At 36.4% G+C, this 25,860-nt stretch overlaps 2 protein-coding genes across 3 annotated transcripts in view; one reads left to right on the top strand and one right to left on the bottom strand.

The window, feature by feature from the left end:
- The window catches only part of glrx3 (glutaredoxin 3), a 28,169-nt gene extending 21,826 nt beyond the window's left edge, over positions 1 to 6,343 (bottom strand). Inside the window, exons 1-2 of the mRNA XM_073867183.1 lie at positions 6,185 to 6,343; positions 5,206 to 5,312 (exon numbers count right to left, since the gene is read on the bottom strand). Of these exons, the coding sequence (XP_073723284.1) occupies positions 5,206 to 5,312; positions 6,185 to 6,263 (186 nt within the window). The 5' untranslated portion in view covers positions 6,264 to 6,343. The remainder of the gene's footprint in view (positions 1 to 5,205; positions 5,313 to 6,184) is intronic.
- A 451-nt stretch (positions 6,344 to 6,794) lies between these two features.
- Positions 6,795 to 9,204, top strand: LOC129421247 (uncharacterized). Of its 2 annotated transcripts, none has more exons than XM_055176651.2 (4): positions 6,795 to 7,096; positions 7,388 to 7,525; positions 7,798 to 7,860; positions 8,192 to 9,204. In XM_055176651.2, the coding sequence occupies exons 1-4, from the start codon at positions 7,025 to 7,027 to the stop codon at positions 8,219 to 8,221; spliced, it is 303 nt and encodes a 100-aa protein (XP_055032626.2). In that variant the 5' UTR covers positions 6,795 to 7,024; the 3' UTR covers positions 8,222 to 9,204. The 2 variants fall into 2 exon arrangements, with proteins under 2 accessions (XP_055032626.2, XP_055032625.2); XM_055176650.2 differs by having other exon boundaries at positions 6,797 to 7,096; positions 7,795 to 7,860.
- The last annotated feature ends 16,656 nt before the right edge of the window (positions 9,205 to 25,860 follow it).

A 25,860-nucleotide genomic window follows, 5' to 3' on the forward strand; every position in this document is an offset into this window, starting at 1 on the left:
CAGAAATACAATATAAAATATATGACTATATTATCAGGGGTGTATAAAGACCATATATAATGAACCTTTATGTTTTTTTTTATAACCTTAGAATGACCCCTTTCTATCAGTCCTTCCAGAAAAACGCAGAGTTTTTTTGTGATTGTTGCGGGCAAAAATCCTTGATCTCGCAGCACGTTTTCTTAAAAAATGTGATGGAATATGCGGGATATTTATGCAATTTTATGCAATGAAATTGCGGGGACTTTTGCAAAAACTGCGGGGACTTTTGCAAAAACTGCGGGGACTTTTGCAAAAACTGCGGGGACTTTTGCAAAAACTGCGGGGACTTTTGCAAAAACTGCGGGGACTTTTGCAAAAACTGCGGCGACTTTTGCAAAAACTGCGGCGGGGACTTTTGCAAGAACTGCGGCGGGGACTTTTGCAAGAACTGCGGCGGGGACTTTTGCAAGAACTGCGGCGCGGACTTTTGCAAGAACGGCGGCGGGGACTTTTGCAAGAACTGCGGCGGGGACTTTTGCAAGAACTGCGGCGGGGACTTTTGCAACAACTGCGGTGGGTACTTTTGCAATAACTGCGGCGGGGACTTTTGCAAGAACTGCGGCGGGAACTTTTGCAAGAACTGCGGCGGGGACTTTTGCAAGAACTGCGGCGGGGACTTTTGCAAGAACTGCGGCGGGGACTTTTGCAAGAACTGCGGCGGGGACTTTTGCAAGAACTGCGGCGGGGACTTTTGCAAGAACTGCGGCGGGGACTTTTGCAAAAACTGCGGCGGGGACTTTTGCAAAAACTGCGGCGGGAACTTTTGCAAAAACTGCGGCGGGAACTTTTGCAAAAACTGCGGCGGGAACTTTTGCAAAAACTGCGGCGGGAACTTTTGCAAAAACTGCGGCGGGAACTTTTGCAAAAACTACGGCGGGAACTTTTGCAAAAACTGCGGCGGGAACTTTTGCAAAAACTGCGGCGGGAACTTTTGCAAAAACTGTTTGCAGCTTTTGAATGATGTCCACGTCACATAATCACGTCACTTCATAACGTTCCTATGGCAACCAGGGACATGGCTGCGCTTGTGTGAAGTAAATGCAAAATTTTTCAACTTTCTGCTAAGATATGTGATTTTTGCTACGAAAATGCGGGGATTATGAAATCATGCAAGCCTCGCATATTTTGCGCACAGAAATTTGCAATTTATGCTGCAAAAGTGCGGCGTATTTGAAAAATTTTGCACATAAATATGCGGACTTTGGCTGGTTATGCGTTGAATCATGCGATCGCAAAATCACGTTTTTCTGGAAAGACTGTTCTATCCACATACACTGCGGGTCCCCTTACACGGAAGTAGCCATTTTGCGTCACCATTAGGCTTGCCGCGATAGTCGGTGAAACGGTGATAACCGGTGCTTCAGCCTCTCACCGGTTAGATCACTTGCCCACCGCGACACCGTCGTGTTGATATTTTAGTGTAATAAAAAAATTTAGGTTGGTTAGAGAGAGCAAACACTTACAACTGAATGTGTCTGCTGCGGAGCTGAACGCGCGTCACGTCACAGAGCAGCAGGTGTCAGATTTCATTTATTTCTGTCAGAGTTTGCGAGGCGAGCTGACTGACCAGATGATGACAGAAGCCGCGTGCTTACTCGTTTTTGTTATAATATACATACATGATGTTTAATATAAGCGAGATCGTTTTTTTTGTTGTGTTTTTCATCAAGAAAAATATTAAACCCATCATTCAAGCAGCGCTTTTATGGAGAAGTAGCCGGTTGCTCTGCTTGGGACTGGCGGGTTCTGTGAGAATTACCTGCGCACATTCACTCAAGCACTTAATTAAACCAGCTGTTGCACTCGCATTGCACACAAATTCATACGCGATTTAACGCAGCGTACGCAAGCACTGCATTTAAAAGTTGTGTAATTCAAAAGTGAAAGTAAAATGTGCACGTCTGCATGCGCATTTATAAGCCCCTCCCACCCGGTGATACAGGGATCACCGAGTTTGTGACGCGCCGATTAACCGGTGGGAAAATTACATCACCGCGGCAACCCTAGTCACCATGTTTCTAAAGTAGCCCTAAAGGGACAAACTGCTCTACAGAGCGCGTTTCGTCACTATGTTGTCATAGACGATGTCATCATGTTTGTCCTGTGGTGGCTACATAAGCTTCTCTTTGTGTTTCAAAAAAGAGGGGTAAGCGGTGGACTGAGTTATTGGTTGCAATTCGCAATCTCACAACTAGACGACGCTAAAATACTAAATAGCTTCGTACATCAGGTTAAAGTAGATGGTGATAAGTCCACAGTTCCTTCACATGAAGCTAGTGAGTGAGATTTAACCCCCGGTTTCGGAACAAATCAATCGATCTACAGGTCTGAAAACACCCTAACAGACATTTAAGTAGCACCTAAAAAAGTTTGCACACTGACGTCCAAAATTCACGTCTGAAATAAATACGGAATTTTATAGAAAAGCTGAATCATGAGAAGAAATGTGTTTCTTAAAAGATGCCAAAGCTTATTCTAATCAAATATAATTTACTTCATATGCTGTAGTTAATAAAAGCACAGTTGTTTATTAAAGGACTCCTCTGCTCAGTTGACTGTAGGATTAAAGGAGGCATTAACTCATGACAGAAGGTAAAATTGCTCCCTGCTGTTTTAGGGCCATGAAGAAGCCAAAGTCATTCACAGCCTGAAGCATTTCAATGTGCTCTACTGGGACCCAGAGCAGCTGGATGTGTAATACTGGAGCTACAAAACCGTTTCACCTCTGAGTTTGGTGCACATTGCAAAAAAGTGAAAATTGCGACTTTCAGAGCAAAATGGTGTAATTAATGTAAAGGTGAAGTGTGTCATTCCTGCGGCATTAATGGCTACTGACAGATTTTCTCAAATATAATTTTTATTTGCCATTGGTCAGATAAAACAGACTAGACTGCCTCAAACTTAAAGCACTGGATAACAGACTAGTGATGGGAGAAACAAACCTTTTTAAAGCTTCAAATCAATTTAACCAATTGCTTTGAAAATTAATTCAGTTTTTCGAAGCGTTCGAAACACCACACACGCTGGCGACAACAGCTTGTCAAAATAGTGTCAATTATGTCCAAACATTTTACACTTTTTTACAACTCCCCTAGTGGTGAATCATTGGATTTTCGAAACGTTTCGAAACAGTTATGACATAATGAAGCCTTGTTTGCTAAAATCACGTAACTTGGCCAGTTTGAAACAATCTCCGAACCAATGATTCGAAACAAAAGATTTGTAAAAGTTTCGAAGCCTCATGAAGCAGTGCTTTGAAGCGACAATCAGTATAACATGCTGCTCAAACAAAGTGATATTTTAAGCCGCCTTTCCACTGCACACGACAAACAACGCAGATAATCCGGAAGTCATTAATTCCCTAGGGAGAGTCGCAAAGGATTCACAATTGGATCCGATAAAAAATTTGAACTTCTGTGTCTACACCGCATGCGCTACGCTGACCATAAGTGATGTATTTCAGTGTATTCCAATCAAAACACTGTGCGGGGGGGAAATTATTAAATCTTTTTAGTTTAAATTTATAGTAACATCTGAATAATAAAAAAAACGGTTGATTACTGATAAGTAATACATTATTAATTTAATATGTATACATTATTATTTTAATCTTGTCTCCATATGTTCTCTCCAAAAAATAGTGGCACTCTTTGTCATATATGCATAGCTGTTTTTGTTTCATTCATTTATTTATTAAACTATGGTAAATTGCCTCTTGCGCTGGAATGAGCTTCTCTCCCATGTTACAATTAAATTAAAACTGCCACTAGGGGGCGAACTCCGACAATCCTGTCTGAATGTCGGGTGCAGTTGAAAGTCGGCTTAAATACTGCGGCAGTATAAAAGCATTGCTGCTGTTTTAAGGATCCCAACAAGCTCAACACAACAACATCTGCTCAACCAATAAAACAGGTCTTAAGCTCTATTCGGACGGGATTAGTTTTCCAAAAGACGTTTTAGCGTGTCCCCCACGACGTCGTATTTTTATGTACCGATTCAGACGGGATTAAAATTCTCAGGCTATTCCAGAGATGGGAGTGTCTGTTTCATGTGTTTGAGCGTTGCAGAAGAGCATGTGCTCTGGATATGCGTGTTTGTAAGGATTGATATTTTGCTTTAAATGTAAAATGATTACAGAACATGTAATTTATTAATTTAATTTTAAGAAATTAAAATAACTTATACAAATCCTACTAAAGTAGCCTATGTGTTTTATATAACTGGCTGCTTATAATAAATCCAAATAAATAAAGAATAATGATTAATAACAATTTATTATCTTAATTAATTAACATTACCATTCCGAAGTAGAACAAAATAAGTTTGAGTTTACCTTATACTGATATTACAGTGGCCAACAGTGTTTGATTTTCAGCTCATCTTGATTTAATAATTTTATTTCGCCGAATGTAAAAAAAAAACATCCATATCTGAATGAATGGGAACCGCGTTTTCAAAAGATATTGCAGTCAAACACAAACATTTGCATCCGGACGGGATTAAATTTCTCAGAGGACCTCTGAGTTCGGTTAAAAACAGTAGGTAAATTGCTCTGGTCGTCAGAGAAAAACACGGACATGGCAGATTTGGACAGGATTAAAAACACAGAGGACCTCTGAGAACCACGATTTTTTCAGAGGTCCCCCTGTAAAACTAATCCCGTCCGAATAGGTCTTTAGGCCATGTTTACAAGACAGCGACGTAGTGAAAAACAAAAAAAAAATTTCCTTTGCGTTCATGAAAAAAATCACGTACACACGACAATGCTGTTGTAAAGATCCACATTTACACAAACCCGCAAAGACGACTGAACGCATGTGCATGACATCACTGTTATCACAGAATCGCGTTTACGTAGTTTAGACGGAGACAACAAGGTGTCGTTAACACAAACTTGCACTTTAAAACCCATCTTCAAAAGTTAGCATTTTCAGGACCCCAAAACGCACAACCAGACCACATAATAACCGTCCTGTTTACGATTAAAATCAGTGTCTTGAAAACATAGCAAATGGCGTGTTTGAAAATGAATTGTACGCTACCAAATTACACACTTTACATTTGAGTTATCGTAAGACCTCAATACTCCAGGTTTTTCTTTGAGTATTGACAACCTGAAAAACCAAAAATGTTTACTTCTGTGATGGTCTATGGTCCACCTACCTTCACAAACATGGTTTGTTTGTGTTCCTTGGCCAACTCTGCCATCACGTCGTTCATCTGCGAGCACTGCGGAGCCCATGGTGCGTGAAAATGGACAACAGTGAGGGACTTGATAAGAGAATAAAGGATGATGACGTTTCAATAAACATGGTTCATGCACAGATTCTGTAAGGGGAGTAATCTTTAACCATCACCTGTGTGCACCACCCAACAAATATCTAATCAATGTCTGTACATGACATTGGCTTGCCAGTATTTACTGAATAAGAACATAATAGAAGGTGTGAAATACATGTGACCACAAGGGAGGATGATGTGCTCTTGTGGTTGTTTACCTCTAGATTAATATTGTAATTATATACTCTGTATTTAACTTGTTTATGTGGAGCACATAAGAAATGTTTAGGAGCATCTACGTAGCTTTTATAAAAACACATATGAAGTGTGACCACTGCGGTCAATAACGCACTATGTGACTCATGTAATAACTTTCGTGTGCTAAACATAATGAGTGTTGTTGTTGTATGAAGACTTCAGGGAAGAATAGAAGAAGAAGTGTGAGTTAATAACTTTTTTATTAACTATACCCTTAAATAAGTGTTAGTTTGAATCCTACAAGGATTTTTATTCAGAATTCTTGGATTTAATGCTTTGAATGAAACCATTAGCTGAATGACAACAATTAGCAGTAACAATATAAAAGCCACCACATACACCTGCTCTGAAATGTAATCCAGGTTAATATTAGGATAATCTGACCCATGATCAAATTATCTAAATAATTTAAATGAATCATTCACGTGTACAGTATGAGTTCATAACATTGTGTGTATCTGCACAGGCCACCGGCTATCTCCTTGTGTCCTGTCATTTAAAAGACTTAAAAAACAACGTTTCAAATTCACGCATGTTTGCTCATTCATTTCCAAAGCTGCTCGATTTAGGTGATATTTATGTATAAATTAGGGTAACAGCACCTACTTGCTATTATTTTTCAGTAATTCCTGAAATTGCTGCAGTGATGTTGCATCCGTGAAGTTCGCCATGCTGCCAGACATTAATAACTGATAACAGATCGCTTCATCGCGTCACTGCTGCAGACATTACTAAACGATCGACGAAACTAATGTCATCAAACACATTGCTGTTGGCTAAAATTAATGTTTAAATATATTAATATATATTATATGATATATTAAATGTTAAATGTGTTTATACATTTTCATCATACACTAGCTGCTAACTTATATGTTAAATGCCATATCTTGCACATTTATGTTATAAAAAAAACTAAATTACATATTAAAAATAATTAACAAAATAGCATATTTCACCGCGTTTACTTAAATAATATACAGTTTATTTACAATAGAGACGTTTAACTTTCTTGGCACGTTCATTCGCGCTCAATTCTATCTCGTCCAATAATAGGACTTTATTCGATGTATTCCCGCCTCCGCTTGTCCATACTGCCAATTGATTGGCTAAAATAACTGCCTGTCATGTGTCTTGAATAGTACAGGAAATATAATGCGGAATTTAAAGCAGGGAACGAAAGAGTCGCGTGGGGGTGCTAGGACAGAAGATCAACGCTGGCTTTGTTTTGACTTTTAAAAACATTTCTGATTGTTTTCATTATAGTCTACTGTAGAACTTTAGCAAATTCCTGGATGGTCGATGGATGTAAATGCCCCTGACCAGCTAATACAATGTGCTTTATCCATATGGGAGTTTAGGTGGATGTAGTAATTCATCAAGTGTTTTGAATTAAAGTAATCTCTGCGGACATAATACTTGTTGAGCACGCGTGGAGAAATACATGGATTGCATAAATCCCATGCAGAAGAAGAGAAGACACAGTGAAGAGGTGGAACAATGGCTCAAACAGTCGGTAAATGTGATTTATTTTGTTTACTATATCACAAATGTATTATTGTAGTATGTTTGTAGTTTCATTCACTAAAAATAGTTCATTTTGATTGTGTGTGACAAATGCATGTACTGTTGCCCTTTATCATTGAGTTATTATTAGTACAAAAATAAACACCCAGCTGATCATCACTGGAAATAGTCCACTGATTCTATAAATCTCATCAGCTGACTGTTTTCAATGTCATGACAAATGCATTTGCTCTCATTGGCATTATCACATTACATAATCGAGTAATGTTGTGCTTCACAGAAACGGCTGTGCAATGGACTGGGAGACTGTGGTCCAGTTGAATATAATGGGGTGATAGACACTCCAATGGATACGTGGGATCCCCCAAATCATGGCACTCAAAATGGACATGGTGCCAATGGCTACGTACCTGGCATGGTATACGATCTCTCACTCATGTGCCCGTTCAATTTCTCAGTGTATAGTGTAGTAATGAACATGCATATATGATGCCCTTGTGTTCATAGAGCAAGTGGAATACAGGGGTTAAAGGTCACAGCCTATTTGGTTGTACTGTTTTATTGCACTGCATCTTTGACAGTTGTTTTCTTAGTTTTAGCCCATAAAAAGTAAGAAATTATTAACCACTTTTTCAGAGTTGTGTGTGTACCTGAGTTTGCTTATTTGTAACAAATTTTGATTGACAGCAGGTTTTAGGAGCCTCGGGACGTGGTGCAGGACAGATTTGCCCCAGATGTATGGCAGGTGAACCTGTGAGTAATTAACCTTTTTGTCATATGTGACAGATTTATCAGTGTTTTTTGCACACACAGAGAGGGCACACTGCTTTTAGATTTATTAATCTAGATTCATACTCAATGCAATTCAATATGTATTTATGACAAGAAAGATTTCACGCATACCACAATTACTTCCAGCTGATCTCACCAATCTGCTTTCCCTTGAACATGTGAATAGTCAGCAGCATATATCAATCTGCAAAGGGTTAATAATCATTATACCTGTACATACAATTCATTGGGTGTTGAGTGAAGCTGACCTCCATTACATCAATGTTTCTCTTTCTCGTATGTTCTCTTGCAGGGTCATATAAACCACATCATGAAGTATTGATCACCAGGGCCGATGGCTAATGCAGAAGGTGAATTGATTAATTAACCGGAAAAGGAAAAAGGGCGACTCAGAAATGCAATCCGCACTTTAGCTCTATTCTGCAGTTTTCTGTATATTCTGTGCCTTTCGTGCATTTTACATCCATCTTCTAGGAATATATTGTTTTGTAGAGATTTATATAGTTTACAGTACCATGAGCGCTCCATGAACTTGATGAGAGAGGTCAACCTGATCTCACGGGAATTTGTACGTATTTTACGAGTTGGCGAGTATTTTGGGTGAATCATATAAAAACATGATTATTAGAAAAAACTAAGGATACACAGCATCTTAACCCAAATACAAAAGCAAATGGTAAAAAAAATATATGAATGTTATTGGATAAATTAGCCACCTCCAAAAATGAGATTGTGTTGGAAAGGTAATGAGTGACGTTTTGGATCATAATGAAATGAAATGTGCGTACAACGTGAAGGGGTGGTTTCCCAGACATGGATTATCTTAAACCAGGACTAGGCCTTAGTTTATTTGTAATTTAAAAAAAAAACACATTACTTGTGTGCAGTTTGAGGCAAAACAAAGGGCACTGGTGTATTTTAAGATATGTCAGTACAATGTCAGTTTGGACAGCTCTTACATGTATTCAGGGTTTGTAAATCTGGGGGGGGGATCAAGGCCCTGGAAAGTTTTTGAAAATATACATAGATACAGGTCATTGAAGTGCTTGAATCTATTTTATGCAAGAAGTTTTCTAGGGAAAAAAATCCATATTATTCCCTGTGTAGTGAAGGATAATATCATAAAATTTCTAGCCTTTAAATGCTTATATCTTCTGTGTGCGAATGTTGATTCATACCAAAATGCTTTTTTACATAGTTGTGTTTGACACATGAAAACGTCTCGGGTTACATATGTAACTGTTGTTCCCTGAAAAGGGAACGAGATGCTGCGTCTCCCTTGCCACATTCCTGCGTCCCTGAAACGCCGTCTTTGGCAATATTTCAGATAGCGATATACTTCCTGGCTCCCGCATCACCCTGTCTTTGTCGTTAAGCCTCACCATTGGTTGAATTTGATATACACATTCAGACGCACTTAACCCTGGAGGCGTCCCCAAAGTGTTACCGCAGTGACGCAGCGCTAGTTCCCTTGAAAGGGAACTGTAACAATGTATCTTAAAAGGTAACACGATGTAACCTTGCTCTTACTTGAAATGTGTCCCCACATTTAGTCCTTGAATTTAAGGGTATTGGACCTGGAAAGTCCTTGAAAGGTCATTGAATTTGAAGTTAACTAAGGTGTGGGAACCCTGTGTATTTTCGTCTAGAACTAGTCTAATTCCTGTCTGAGGAACTGCCCCAAAAAGTTGTTTTGTGTTATTTTCTACACTGTGCTTAGCAATCGTGATTTTCCAGGTCCATTTCTTAAAAATTGCTCCTGTTTAGCAAAGTCTGTTTGCATAAATATTTTTATAGATTATTTTTCTAAAAACTAAAATAATGATGGACTTTAGAGCACTAAATGCATTTCATAATTCCAGTTCATTTCTGTGTTGATAATTTTTTTTATGAATATTCGTGAATGTATGATTTAATTTGGTTTTGTCCTTATATTTCTGTACCTTAACAAAACATTTAAAACGTCTTTATAGTTGTCACTATGTTGTTTATCATAATTTGTATTCACTGGGAAAATGTTCAATAATTAATCTTAATTTAACTCTAAAAAAAAAAACAGTCCAGGATATTTTACATAAAGGCTAATTTTAAATAAATGTTCTGTGTTTTGTATTTTCTGAGATGTTGGCAGATTTAGTCTTTAAAATCAGTACATAAATAGGACATGCGTCTGCTTTTCCCAACAGTACACACAAGATGGCAGTGTTATATTGCCTTTCTCATAAAGGGACTGTAGTGTTTATCATACAGTTACATTACCTACAAAAATATTTTATGCATTTTAAATATTTGTTGAACACAAAACCAGGATTACGATATAAATTATAAAAGTAAATCTAAACATTTTGACAACTTATAGCATAGATAGACAGATTGTATATATCAAATGTAAATTTCTAACTTACTAACATTTACACGTATACATTTAATGATGTGTTTGGTCATGTTGTATAGCATTGCGTAAGCAGCGCAAAAGGTCATGGGTTTAAACTCAGGAAACACATACTGATAGAAATGTTTACCTTGTAATACAGGGGGTTTTAGGTCCGGGGACCCTCAGGGCTGTCAGGAGGTTCTAGGTTGTCCCCATTAAATTTCAGACAAAAAGAAAAATATATATTTGAGGTTTAAAAAAATATCCATAAAAAAAATTATTCAAATGGGTTTATCTCTCATTTCTTACTACATACGTTCATTTTTTTTCACTGCATTTTCTTTTTCTTATTTCAATTGCATTTATCTCATGTAGCATTACTCTGTAGCCAATTATATTTGTTATACATAACACATATATTACTTGATATATATTAATGTTGGGGGTCCCTGGCATCATAAATAAATAAAAAAAACTCTTGTAATACACTGTTAATCAATTTGGATGAAAGCGTCTGACAAATGCATAAATGTAAAGTGACTCCAGTTAATAAAAGTCTGGAAAAAGTAGTCCACCTGTACCATATACTGATGAATTTTCCATAAGGACCAACGACTTTTAATCATCTATTCCCTTGAGACGGGAAGTTATAATACTCATTTTGACACAAGCAACTCTTCTCACAGATATGACTTCCTCGAGCTCATAAAACAAGCTTTTCCTACAAGAGTGGCCGAGTCTGCGTGTATTATAAGTCATAGTTTCTGCTCCTGTAAGTTATAAAGGAATTACCTCAGCTCAGGAGGAGCCGTAGGGACGGGTCGAAGTTTGTGCTAAGTCAACCAAGATGGATTTAAGTATATTACCAGCTCAATCTTCCTCACCCTCCCCGTGTTAGCTTTTGTCGGTGGAGAAATGAGAGGCAGCGTTCAGACAAAGCTTGACCTCTTGGGGCCGGCTCTCAGAGCCTAGATTTTCAATAATGTAGGACAATAAAGCTTAAGTCCTATAACCTAGTGCAATATGCTACAAGTGTAAAGAGCTTTGCTGCTAATAAAGGAGGCGGAGAGGAGAAAGCGAAAACAACAACTCATCTTCAAAACTCATATTTGGAGATCAAGTGCGGCCCATAAGTGCATTTCATAAGGACAGTAATGAGATGCTGAGATCAGATTGGTCAAGCCTGACAACCGCTATCTGACACAGTGGATATGAATACAGGGCTTTATTCCCTACGAGCGCTCGTGACAGGTGCATGTCTGTTTGTTTAGATGTTGGTGCTTTTGGCCTCATAGATGGGTTATTATTTTTCCCTTCCGCCCCCTTTGTTCTCTCGGTGACCTGGCGCTTCTCGGGCCCGCTTCTGGTTTTTCCGTAAGTGGCCCAGGTTGCATGCGTGTTCCTCCTTAGGGACGCAAAGGACTATTATGGGTTTATTGTACAGATCAGCGAGGTCAAGGTGCATGCTGCGCACATGTAGGGGAAATTTTAAGTGTTGCTTTTGCTCAGCAGGGAGAAAAACCAATCAAGCGTTCAAACGTGCTGACTACTTGTTTTGGCCATTTTATATGCATGTTAATAATGATTGGCTATTTGTATCGCATGCAACACAAGTTTATTACTTACTGAATAGTGTGAAGTATTTACCAGTCTACTGAAGACTATCTTTTAGAAGTATGATGAAAAAGAGTATAGATTCCCTCTAAAATATTGGGGTGTTTTTAACCCAGGGTTGGGTAACTATTGGACAGAACACATTTCTGGGTTAAAATGACCCAAATAATGGGTTGTTTTTACCCAACTGCTGGGTTATTGTTAATCAACCAAAACAACCCAGCAGTTGAGTTAAAACAACCCAATATTTTATAAAATAATTGTCTGTAACAAGAGTAAGTCACATGACCTCAATAAATGTGACTGAAACCTCATTGTTGAACTATATTGATATTTGAAAATTACATTTTGTGTACAAATACAAAATTATCGCTGCTATAATTAATTTTGCTTCACCCATCCAGTGTAGTCAAGTCATTCGAGCTCATTCGAGTCAGACCAAGACCAAAACTGTAGAGTCTGAGGCAAGTCCAAATCAAGACCGAGTCCAGCTTTATTTGAGTGTATTTCATGCAGTAATATTTACGCATTTATTTTGATATTTACCTATAATCGTATGGTTAATTACATTTTTTAACATACACTGTAAAAAGATGCGATGTGCAGGGTTTTGCAAGTCAATTCAACCCTCTATTTTAAGTTTTGACGTGTGATAAGTTGACATAACTTAGAAAAACACGTTGGAATTAAAATGTTAAGTTAAAGTAACATAAAATATATGTTGATTTTAAAAAAATGCTGACAGGGGTCTCCAATCTTTTTGTGAGCAAGGGCTTCCACAATGGATAAAACAATCTGGAGGGCTAATTTTTTATAGTCTACTCAAAACTTTTTTGTTTTACTTGATTTTGTTTTATTTTACTTGTTGATATGTTTAAAATGTTAAGATACATAAAAGAAGCCAAGCTAATAAAAAATGTCATATATAAATATAAGGCTATTTATAAAATGTGTTTTGGTGGGCACCATGTTGGAGACCACTGGTGTAGGTTTTCCCTCCTGTATCGGTGATGATCCTTGAGGGTCACTGTACATTGCTGAATGTATATATGTGATCCTTAACCACAAAACCAGTCATAAGTTGCACAGGTATAGCCAACAATACATTGTATGGGTCAAAAAGATTATTATTAAGTAAAGATCATGGCCGTGAAGATATTTAGCAAATTTATTATGGTAAAAATATTTTTAAATCATTTATTATTAGTATATGTGTTGCTAAGGACTTGATTTAGACAACTTTAGTGAGATTTTCTCAATATTTTTATTTTTTGAACCCTCAGAATCCAGATTTTCAAATATAGTCGTATCTCAGACAAATATTGTCCTATCCTAACAAACCATACATCAAAGGAAAGCTTATTTGTTCAGCTCTCAAATGTGAAAACTTGACCCTTATGATGTTTTGTGGGTAACACTTTCTATGAAGCCCATGCTTATAATAAATTATAACCACCTTTTTAATTATTTATAGGCAGTTATTACTATACTATAAATATATTTATAAAGAAACAACAACACCTCTACCCCATTATAAGAACAGTTATAGTTACATTTATAATATGTTTATTATTACTTATAAATGATGCATTTTTCAATGTGCATGCTCATAGTCCACTGTACACTGATTTATAAGTAATAACTCAGTCGTATACTTCCATGAGGGTATTTATAAAGGTGCAGCCTGCATTGCTTGTCATTGTATTATAATTACAACCTAAATAATCATGCAGATTTGGTTCTATTTCAAATAACGGATTTGATATATTGTTATAACCATGTTGTAAGTTACTTATTATGAGTCATAATACAGTTATTAACATCTAATGCATTATTGATGGCTTTAATTAAAGTGAAAGCGTAGGATACAGTTTTCCTAATCCAAATGTTAGGAAATCATGAAGATTATTTATATCATGAAGATTTATAGAAGTTAATAACTGCATTATTACTCATAATAAGTAACTTATAACATGGTTATAACAATATAAATCAAATCAGTCATTTGAACTATTGTAAGTGAATCTGCATGATTAATAAAATCATAACTATAATATAATGACATTATAGCAATGCAGGCTGCATTTCTATAAATACCCTCATGGAAGTATACGACTGAGTAGTTATTACTTATAAATCAGTGTATAGTGGATTATGAGCATGCGCATTGAAAAATGCATCACTTATAAGTAATAATAAACATATTATAAATGTAACTATAACTGTTCTTATAATGGGGTACAGGTGTTGTTGTGTCTGTATAAATATATTTATAGAATAGTAATAACTGCCTATAAATAATTATAAAGGGGGTTATAATTCATTATAAGCATGGGCTTCATAGAAAGTGTTAGAGAAGAACCATTTCTTTCATGCCTTTTTGTAATGTAAAGAACATTTTTCACTACCTTTTTCTAAACAGAAAGCTTCTTTATACAGCCAAAATAGTTCTTCTATGGCAAAGTGAAGCACTTTTAAGAGTGTTAATATATAAAGCAGAAATAGTAAAAGTAGTATTATTGTTTGCACCAAGTATTCTTTAGTCATTAAACCTGAATGAAAAGATGCTTTTTGTTGTAAGCAGACCCCATTTTTTCTGCAGACCCAGATTTTTCTGTGCTGCTTGTCGCAAGTTTTCCATTAAAGAGTCTAAAGGCCAACGAGCAGCAGTGACAAAATTTCCGTCCTTCCTCCGCGTCTTCCTGAAGTTTAGGTCCGTCTCTTTCATTGCTGTGTTCTTTTCTCGATCTCATATACTCTTACACCATTTCGAGCTACTTTGTTTATGAGGCTTTGATCCACAATATTCTAGGCTAAGTTACACCCATGCACTGCAAGGTGAACCTGTAGGCATTGTTCCCAACGGGAACCCAATACTCGTGGAGCCTTCCTCTCGTCTCTAAAAAAACTGCTCTCTTTAGTAACAGAATTCTCCAAAGATGTGGAACAAAAGGTCACGCACAAAGACACAATTTTATGCTCCTTTAATGAGTCAAATTTGCTACCTCAGCACTCACTTAAAGATACTTTGCTAGATAACGGTGCATTATCAAACCCTTGTCAATAAAGGGTGTAACTCACTTGAATGCAGTTCAAGTGTAAATGCACCACGTGAGGACCTTGCGTGTATATGTGGCCATTTTGAAGCGCTAAGATATATCTTCATCTTTTGGCGTAATCTTTTGATGTTGTCTGTTTATGAATGACCTGAAAGCTGCGCATTGTGGCGAAGAATAAAGACCTATGGAGGCGTCTGTATTATATCTGTTAAAGAGAGTCTCGGGGACATGAATGTGGGGCGCTGATTCATTGTGTCTTGCTGGTTGCTTCATTCAGACTTTCATGCAAGCTCTTTGTCCTAAATCTTAAGATCTGTCCGTTTAAAGTCACAACCCGTGATGATCTCACCCACTGTTAATATGCATTTTGAGGCTTTTGTTAGATTGCTTTCATAAATTGAAGATCTAGAAGGGATTACGAGGATTGTTTATTTATTTAATTTTAATCGAATCAATATCCCATCGCAAAGAGAAAGAGAGAGAGAGAGAGAGAGAAAGAGAGAGAGATATTGTAATGTGTAACCTTTAACCAATAATGTTTTATTCATCTTCAGAGGAAAATGTGGGATGCAGGATCTGGTGAAATAATCAGATTCATTAAGATTTCTTAAATGAAACACAAAGGATTGCTTTATTGCTTAAACATTTTACTTGAAACATATAAAACAATCACCCAAGTTGTCTTTTAGTTTTATGCTGGGAATCATTTATGGGTGGAACATAATCATATAGTGTGCCTGGGACACCTTTATCAAATATTAATGCCTTTATAGCATGATGTTAAGGTCAGTTAACTTTAATACAAGAAACTAAGCATCATAAGAGTATATTACAACAAAAACATGTCCAGCGAGAAATAAAAGTATACATACAGTATGTATAAAAATTTATTGTGATTTTGATGATTGTCATTCTTGTTATTTATTAAAGGCAGTGGAAAAATAAAGTAACTCACAATACACAATTCACTTTAAAAAATTTATCTTATAAAGCCTACAGTATGTATGCGTTACAGTAATTTGTGTGTTTAATGTTGTAACGTACATATTAATACCAAAAAATATTAATGCTTCATAAATATAAGTGACAGCTTTTTTAATATTTAAAATTATTTAGATTTTTGTGAATAAAATTTTTAGGTGATACATGTTTTTTCAATGAGTTTTATTGTTTTATCTCTCCTGTGTAAGCAGCTACGACACAAAGTATGCAAACATCTGCTTTGAAAGAAACACACATCAAATCATGTAAAAATGGGCTTTTATTTTTGAATGCCACATCTCTTTGCATTGCACATTCTCCTGGGAGCGGAGACCTCGCCGAGACCTTTTTCCCTTCAGTGAAAAACAACAGCACAACTGATGCCGGTGTATTTTAAGGATCTTTACTTAGCCTCCATCACCTCTGCGGCTCTTAGTGAGCCTTGACAGTGCTCGAAGTTCTCCAGGCGCTCAAAGCGTTCCCCATAGACCCGCACAACATACATGATGCCATGAAAGCATGTAGAATAGGGTTGCCATGTCGACCTGTCAGTCAGTTGCTAACAGTTGAAATGCTGAAAGTGTTAAAGCACGTACACACACACACATAAAACACATAGACATAAAACACAGGCCTCTCTCGTTCTGTTTAACGGCAGGTTGCATGTCAGAAGAGTATAGTGAACAAAAGGAAGAGAAGCCCACGTGTGCAAGAGAAGGGAGGAAACGCACCTAATGCTCCCTTTTTATCTTCTCTCACCCTCCTGATAAAGAATATAAAGCATATTATAGATTAATAATGCATGCCGAGTTCACAGCCCCTCTGTTTTGTTTGTATCCACGCAGCAGTCGCTGTAAATACGTTGGAAGATGTTTACAGAGGAAACAGCGCACCTGGCTTTAAAGGTTAAATCAAATCTGAGTCAAAGAGGGTTGAACTTGCTCGGTGTCCCCTGGGGATGCATCGAAAGGTAAAGGGAATTAAGACACATGCTGTTCTACCAGAGAGGAAACTTCACAGTTCCCGGCAATGACAGCCCCGTCGATTCACACTCGCATGGATTCAATTTTCATCTTTTTGTTTACCTCAAGCAGCCAAAATGGAATAAATATGCTGCTGGATGTTTGCTGATTAGCTTGAAATATACAATTGAACCAGCGTAAATGTTAAAAAACACCTGCAAGTATAGTCCAGATAGCATTTAGGTTTAATAAAAAAAAAACTAAATACTGCTGTGTTGACAGATTTTGGTAATGAGTTTTTGTCAGAAATACGCATACAGGGCCAAACAAGAATCTGCCTATGGGCGTAATATATGAGCCTAAGTCTTTCTCAAAATAAGTTTTTTTTTGCACTTATCATTAAAGGGGAAATGGCATGAAAATCTGACTTTTTCCATGTTTACGTGCTATGATTGGGTCCCCAGTGCTTCTATCAACCTAGAAAATGTTAAAAAGATCAACCCAGTAACTTAGTTTTGGTAAACCATGAAAACACATGAAAAAATAGGTTGTTGAAATTTGGCTCTCCTTATGATGTCATAAGGAGCTCTTATTATTATAATACCACCCCTTAATCTGCACTATCCAACCATAGCACTGCCATTTAGTGCAGAGAAAAGCACAATTGAGTTTTAATTGCAACAAACCGCCATCATTGTGATCAGTGTTTGAATTTCATCAGCTCATTTGCATTTTAAATGACACACCCAAAACTGCACATTTTTGCACATACCTACAAAGTGGCAATTTTACTATAATAAATTATTTATATGGTATTTTGAGCTAAAATTTCACATATGTGCTCTGGGGACACCAAAGATTTATTTGACATCTTAAAAAAGTATTGTGCCATGGCCCCTTTAATACTGAAATATTTTAACTAGACAAATATCAAATAAAACAGAAGATGTGACCAAATGTTATGCTGTCTTCAAGAGTTGTTTAAAATATAACAATTTAAAAAAGTTTATATACATATATAAGACTTTAAAATGAGTTAATAAATAATAATTTCATTACATTAGATAAAAATACTGAATATACAATAATTAGCAATAGCCACTTGATGACATCCGTCTCCAGGAAGTGACGTCACGCTGGCGGATAAAACAATTGCGCAAATGCTATTTGTAAGTATTAGCGATGGTTTTTATATAAATTCACTTTTTAAATGTGAAACTCACGCGTATAGTTCTGAAATATAATAATACGAATTACAATCGAAAGTTTAGGCGTCACTATGCCATAAAGTAAATACGACTTGAGGTGAAAGCTCTGAAGGACATAACGTGTCATAACGTTAGCCTACTCTGTCTCATTTACCTCACATGATGTGGGTTTGTTTACATCACTTTCGGTGATGTGAATATAAGCAGAGACACGAAGATAGATAGCATATTATATAAATTAAATCGTAGTTACTAATATTTTAATATTATTTAGTAATAATTTATAAACATGTTGTTATGTAGTCATTATGTCGTTTTTTAATATTTACTTAGGATTTGTTTATTTTGTTCTTGCAAAGCTTGGTTAAAAATACAAATGAACATATGCAGATCTCATTAGGTTATAAATTACCCTGGATCACATGATCATTTATTTATGTTTTTAGGTTTAAGAAAGTAATATTTAATAAAATTATAGTATGATAAAAGCATATTACAGTTTGACACTAAACTTCCCTCTTAAATGACAAGACATTTATTTTAAGATATTGTATAAAAGTCAATGCAAATCAGAAATGGCCCAGTTCAGTTGTTAAATGCATCTATAAAACATTCACCTTTGATTGATTCATTGCTCTCCAAAATAACCTAAAAGTGACTTCCACTGTTTACCTTGGAAAAACAGTCAGTCTCTGTTTGATTTTATGTTCAGCACCAATTTGGGAAATAACAACTCGTTTTTATTTATTGCAAATTTACCCCATGCTACAGCTCAGTGAACAAAATTATAATAAACACATTTCTTTGCACGGTCTCTCTGATCAAAGCTTTGGCAGCCTAATCTAGCCAATTAATCCATTTATCAGCACCGCACTAACAAACATGCCCTCCATATGCTGTTTCCAACACACCCTCTTCCACACAGAACTGCTCTGGAAACTGGGACGGCTCCACGAAAGCAAAGTGTTCACCACAATCACGTCGTTGTTCATTCCCTTACATTTTCAAATCAGTTGAGTGGTGCAATTCAGCACCTGCAATCCTTAAAAAGTTCCACAAACATGCATAAAAATAAAAAAAAACGAAGCATGTGAAATTGGGGGTAAAAGGTTTTCGAATGCAGATGTTACAATTCGATGTTTAATTTAAACCTTTCTGTATTTTTTTCACCTCCGTGGTCCCTACAGATCTGACAGCACTTATTTTTAAGCGTTTACTGTTTTTTTTCACAGCTGCATCTTCATCTTTGTGTCTGTTAATAATGTAGAGTTCACACATCGATATGATCTTCACGTTCTCCATCTGAGCAGACTTTCTTTCTTATTTCTTCTGCCTTTTTTTTCTCTCCATGATATCTGCTGGAAGTTCTCAGTTCTCAAACTGTGTATGACAGCATCTGCCAAAACTACTGCATACAGCTTTACAGTACCACAAACACCAATTGAAAATCTCTTTAATCGGACGACCGCACATCTGAACTTGATAGCGGAGGCATTTTCGTGTTTCCATTATAGAAATCAATCTTCTAAACTGTAACAAGCCACATTCGATATTAATTTAACTTTGACTGACAGAGAAATGTGTATTGAACTAAAGTGGGGGGTCCACTGGTCCAAATCTGTGATTATTTTTATTTGCACTTAAGTTTCAGGATTTTGACTCAAGCAAAGCAGATAATTGTTATGATATAAAACAAAGAAGAAAGCTGATTTCAGACATTAACCAATTTGAAAATATTTCATGCTTTTATTATGTACACAAGATATCTCTGGGGCATCTTGTCAAATCATGCAGGTTTTATACAAACTTGTGGAGTCCATATTATCTTTAAAACAAAATACTGTGTATATGCTCAACATACAAAAGATGCAAAATTGATCAACTTTTTATGCAAATATTGTAATTACACTGTAAAAAATTTGTTGTAATTTTGCAGCTGGTTGCCAGTAACTTACTGTAGAAGATAAAGTCAAAAAATGTTTCATGTTCATTTAACTTTGAACAAAATGTTGGCAGTAAATAACATAAATGTAAAATCTACAGTAAGTTACTGGCAGCTAGTTGCCAGTAATACCCAGTAAAACTGTAATTTCTACAGACATTTTTTACAGTGTAGTATTAGCTTTTATTAAACTAGAATATTTTTAATTTTAACTAATTGTCTTTAGACTTTTGAAACCCTGCAAAGCATATTTTATCCGCCGTGTTTATTTTGGAGTTTGGAGTGGCAGCGTTCCTTTTATAAAGGTCCCTTTTAGATATACGAGTGTAATGTATCCCGAGGGTGGTCATGTTGTAATTTCGAGGAACCCACGTCTTGATGTTTAGTGTCGCACTTAAAAATGCATAAAATGCTGTTTTTAGGAAATAAATAACTCCAGCAGCTGTTTTCATCTCTATCTTTTGAGGAATATCATTAAAGAGGTTGTTTGCTTGCTTCCTCCGTGATTAAAGGTTCGGTTATGCACGTAGGCGGCGTTGAGCATCTTTAGAATGAAACTGTGCGAATCTGTTCAGGGCAGAGATACAGTAGAAACCACAGAAGTTATCCCCACATGGCATAAAACACACACACACTCCATCAGACAGCCTTTGGATCTCGACAGCCGTGGGACTTTTCATTAGTTCAGTCTGTATGTAGACAAAGCCATTTGTTCACTATTCAGTGCACTCGTTTGCCTTTCAAATAGATTCTTGAATGAATTCATTTGTGAAAATAAGAATTGGTATATTTGGATGTGAGATGATGTATATCGCAGCAAGCATATTGATGCAGTATATTAGGCTATAATAGCAAAAAGTATTAAAGTTACATAATTAACGCAGTTCGGATACAATCTGGCCTGCTGCTACGTGAACGTAAAAGACACGTCTCTAAGTAAGCGTGCACCTTTACGGCTGTGCCACTGGGAATTTAAACTGCAACGTAACACAGCAATAAGGGGCTGTGCGAACTTTGACCTGTTGACCCTCCCTATTAGACCTGGCAGCTGGGGAATTTCATTTTGATACAGCAAGGCAGTCACTAACAGTCCCGCTCTGTGGTACGAGTTGTCATTTCTCACATTTTCAATTTCTTTCCTTCGTAGTTTTCATTTCATAGGGTTTGACCTTTTTGACTCTGTCATGGGGAGCGTTTGGATGATGTGGACTCAGGAAATAGCAGGAACTTCCAAGTGATAAATCATGGAGTACATTTAACAATCCTATTATATTACAGGTTCCCTTATGTGGGACAATAACGTGCAATTAAGTGAAAATTTCTCTACATTTTAATAACAACGAAAAATTTGGCTTAAGTGAACGAGAATAATGCGGTCGTTTGCATGCAGACAGGCCTGCATTTTCAATCACAAATATCTATAGTGTCATAATGCATTTTACTGCTAAATTTCACATTTTGGGTTTAGCACACACAAACACACACATTAGCTCAGATCTTTGCTGAATTAAATTAAATTTCCATTAGCACAAACACACATTAAAATAGCATTTTTTTTGTATATGGAATTAATTGTTTTTACCCATAAAATGTTATTAAATAAACAGATTAAAAACATAAATCTGTAAATAAGTGGCAGTCTATATTTTAAATGCCCTCTGTAGAGAAGCTATAATAGTTTTAAAAGATTATTTCACATTTTTTTATACAAATTAATTCTGTATTGTTATTATATGTTTGCAAAATGCAGGCTTATGATCTAATTTTGATCTAATGTCACTCATTGATTTAAATTTTTGATATGATCTTACTCAGTCAATATTAAATATATCAATGTTATATTTCAAAGAATGTCCTTTACATTATGTATGATCACAAAAATTGACATTAGCTGAGTTTTCACATGCACATCTCTAGATACCCATTCATTTGTATTTGTATAGGAATTTACTTGCTATGCATTTGCAATATTTTATTCTTTTCTATGTTCAGCAGATGCAGTAGCCCACTTGACCTGCTGACAGGGTCTCTCTTACCCATATGGCCTGTAGGTGGGGCAGTGGCACCACATAATGGCTTATTTTCCACGCCAGGAATCTCTGGGATTGTCTCACCTACAGGGGCAGAAGTGACTGGGTGCCTATGGAAAGGCCCCAAAAAGACCAGTGGCTCTTCCTCTCGGTTACCAGATGTTCAAGCTCGTTTTCCACCTAACGAGTCACTGATTTGTGGAAATGAATGGCAAAAAGTAGGTCAATCACGTCTCATCAAGGACGTGCTGCTGGTGACAAACTTATTGCACTGAGGTTTTTAATATACTTTGAGTGTTTTAAATCATCGTCTCTGTGTGGGAGGACCGGCGCGCAGGTGCAGCTGCCGCCCGCGCACCGTTAATTACTCCGGTAAACTTTTTAATCACGCGACTTTACAAGATCTTCTGCAATGAGGTGGAGCTGACCCACACCGTCTCTTTTCAGACCCCATTTCCACAGGATATTTTACATGTTAATTGTCTAGAATGGCTCTCCGTCCTTTATTCGCTTTCTTTTCTTTCTATAGGTGTAGCCTGGAGCTGCGCCTCGGGCTCTTTTTTCTCTCTCTTCATTTCGACAGCAGAATAAAAATGCTAATTATTATATGGCAACCGAGACCCTCGACATAACCGAGCCCATTTTCACATGTTCTGCTGTTTTCATTTAAAATCAGGAAGTGTGGATCACTGTCTTTGTTACACAAAGAACGAACTTTAGTGCGAAAATGCTACTGGATAGACTAATAATAATAGTAATAATAATAATGTGCTACATATTAAAGTAAAAAAGTTTATTATAAATACCACATAATATTTAAAATATCAAGAAGCGTAAAAATGAATCAATAGTTAAATAACAAAATACATTTTTAAATTCTTGGTTGGTTAATTTAAAACACACTTAATGTGAAACATTTAAATAAAACTACGCAATGCATGGTGACCTGTTTAATGTCGTCAGGCAGCATATAAGGTTTGAAGTTATTTCCAGAGATTACAGAGCTGAAGTTTCTAATTGTCACTGGAGTTGTATTGGGACATCTGCTCGACTGTATCAAAGCCGACACGAGAGTCCCAGCGGTTGAGCAAAAATCTGAGTTAATTAGCGCGATACATGTTTAATTAAAGCCAATTACAATATCTAAAATTACCTAATCGAAACCTGTTTTCACAGTGAAGGTGCCCTCAGCACGAGCTGTTCACCGAGAAATAACACATGCGTTTTGCTGCACTTACATTTTGTAATGCAATAGATTTCTTTGTGTCTGGAAATGAAAGCATCAGCAGGTATTGGACACGACAACCTGTGTTACACTATGCAATGCATTTTTGCAGGGTTTCCGTATTTATATGATTTATTTCAAATGTACGCTTTGAAAAAGCATGCGTTAAAGTTTTTTTAATTTATTTATCTTATAGTAAAATCACTTCAGTCAGTAATTAGGGAATTTTGAAATAAGGTTGTGCAAACCACTTTATAACACAAAGCCTTGTTTTAACTTTAATTTGGGTTTTGTATCTTCAACTGCTATTTCCACAAACATATTCAATGCTCTACGAGGGTATAATAATAACAGTATTTTATAAGAAAATATTAGATACTGACTGGCTCTACTTTAATCGATATTATACTATTGCTTAGAGTTCTCGTTTATTTAATTGGACATCGAAGTGAAACGCTGTTCTACAGATGTGTCGAAAGGAGGCGCTCTTTATCAAATTTATCTAAAAGATTAAAAGCCGCTCCACCAAAATCCTTACAGTTTTCCCTGGAAAATAATTTTAATAAAATTTTTAACGCTGTTTTATATTTATTAATGCTTAAATTCGTTATTTTCATTTTGATGGTTATATTGTAAAAAACAGAAACAAATAATTTTGGATATTATTTTTCTATTTTACAATATAAACATTTAGTATTTATTCGCAAACGCTTTTTTTGCATTTATGTGATCCGTTATAAATCTTGAATAAGAAAAAGTTAAATTTAAGTACACATTTAAAGATTATTAATTTTTTTAAATTATGCATAATTAATTGTACTTATTTACCCTCAATATCGGCGTTTCTTAACAGAACTTTATATAATAGCTTCAGAAACAACAATAAACTACTACAAAAATTGCAACTTGATTCTAGCATCAATGCACATAATTCATCAACATTTTATTTGCCCTCGTTTTTCCCTTTTCTGATCATTAACGATGTAATTCGTTGTCATGATTAAGGGGAACAGAACATATGCAACAGTTTAAAAATGCAACGACGAATGATTGATTCGCCCTGTTTGTCATGCACTGACGTTTACGCATCTTTGATCCCCTCTCTCTCTCTCCCATTCGTTTAAATAAACATAGTGCAAATGTAAAATTATTTTCGAGGCTTAGTATAAGAGAACTTGGTTTTCTGTGGACATGAAATGTAACACTTGAAACGAAATCCAATGTCTTCATAGCGAGAAAAACACTCCCTGTTGATGCTGTGAACAGACTCGTTTTGTTTCCACACCAAGTCCAGACAGATGCTTTTTACTGTGGTGCTTAAAACCAGCCTGACTCTAGACCATATTGTGATGAAAGGGGACGTTTGGAGCTGGCCGATTCATTTCAATTTCTTAGATTGATATTCAGAGGGCAAATCATCTATCAGCATGCACTGGTGTTAGAATCTGTTAGATTAGTTATGATGAGCTAGTTCACGCCTATTAGTACATGACGCGCGCTCTGAGTGGTCAGTTGTCCGTTTTTTCGCGCACGAGATTCAGACAGGAATCTCAGCACTGGTAATTTAATTTCATGTGTCAATGCCGGCATCAGCTCAAACGCACATGTCAACGCTTTTCTGTGATGCTGGAGACAGACAGGCCCTATCAACACAACGATCGAGGTGCAGAGTGTGACATCTCACCCTCTCCAACCAATTTTATCATAGCCAGGGCTTTCAGTGCATCATCTATAGTTTCTCTGGAGTTCTGCAGGTGCCCTCTCTGCCTAACACCGTTTAAGATTAAAAATAGGCTTTGAATGATCTGGCCGCGCGCAAAGATGCAAATAGGAAAATCCGCGTGTATTTACGCGCTCGTGGTGCGCTGGTATGATGCGTGGAGAGGACATCTGGGCACTGGCCATCTGACTGACTTTGCCTTGACATCTGGGAAAGCCACTGGTGTGTGGCACGCGAATCGGTTGATGTCGCTATTTAAATGCAAATTTGTTGGGGATCATTGGAGCTTCACCCCGTAAATTCACACAAAAGGAACACTTCACACACAATGAGGAGGAGGGTCGTTTCTTCGGGAGGTCTTGGCAACGCCGAACAAATCTTATTCAAACCCACACACACCTTCTGCATGACTAACTTTTCTTTTGTCCCGCGCTCTCTGTTAGTACATCTCCCCAAATAAGATCTAACACGGCCAGACAGAATAGAGCTAAATCCGCACCGTACACATGGACAAATTTTAGAGATAAACTAAATATTTAAACGCATATAATTATTTTATTTTTAAAATCATTAAATAATTGAAATAAATAAATAAAGGTTTTACTGTTATTGTTATTATTGATATTATTATTGTTGTTGTTGTTATTAATTAAAAAAAAATTCGCTAAATGCTTTACTCTGACTAAAATTTTGCCAATGATATTTTAGCTACAATTTTAATCTTGACATTTTATTTGCATAACAAACACTGACGTATGAACCTCATTGCAGCCAAATAATTTTAATGTGCATTACGCAATTAAAATAGTTCTTGAATAAAAGTGCATTTTAAAAAAAAATGTTTTG

Source organism: Misgurnus anguillicaudatus, chromosome 4 (assembly GCF_027580225.2).
Source record: "Misgurnus anguillicaudatus chromosome 4, ASM2758022v2, whole genome shotgun sequence".
In the NCBI taxonomy this organism is placed as follows: Eukaryota; Metazoa; Chordata; class Actinopteri; order Cypriniformes; family Cobitidae; genus Misgurnus; species Misgurnus anguillicaudatus.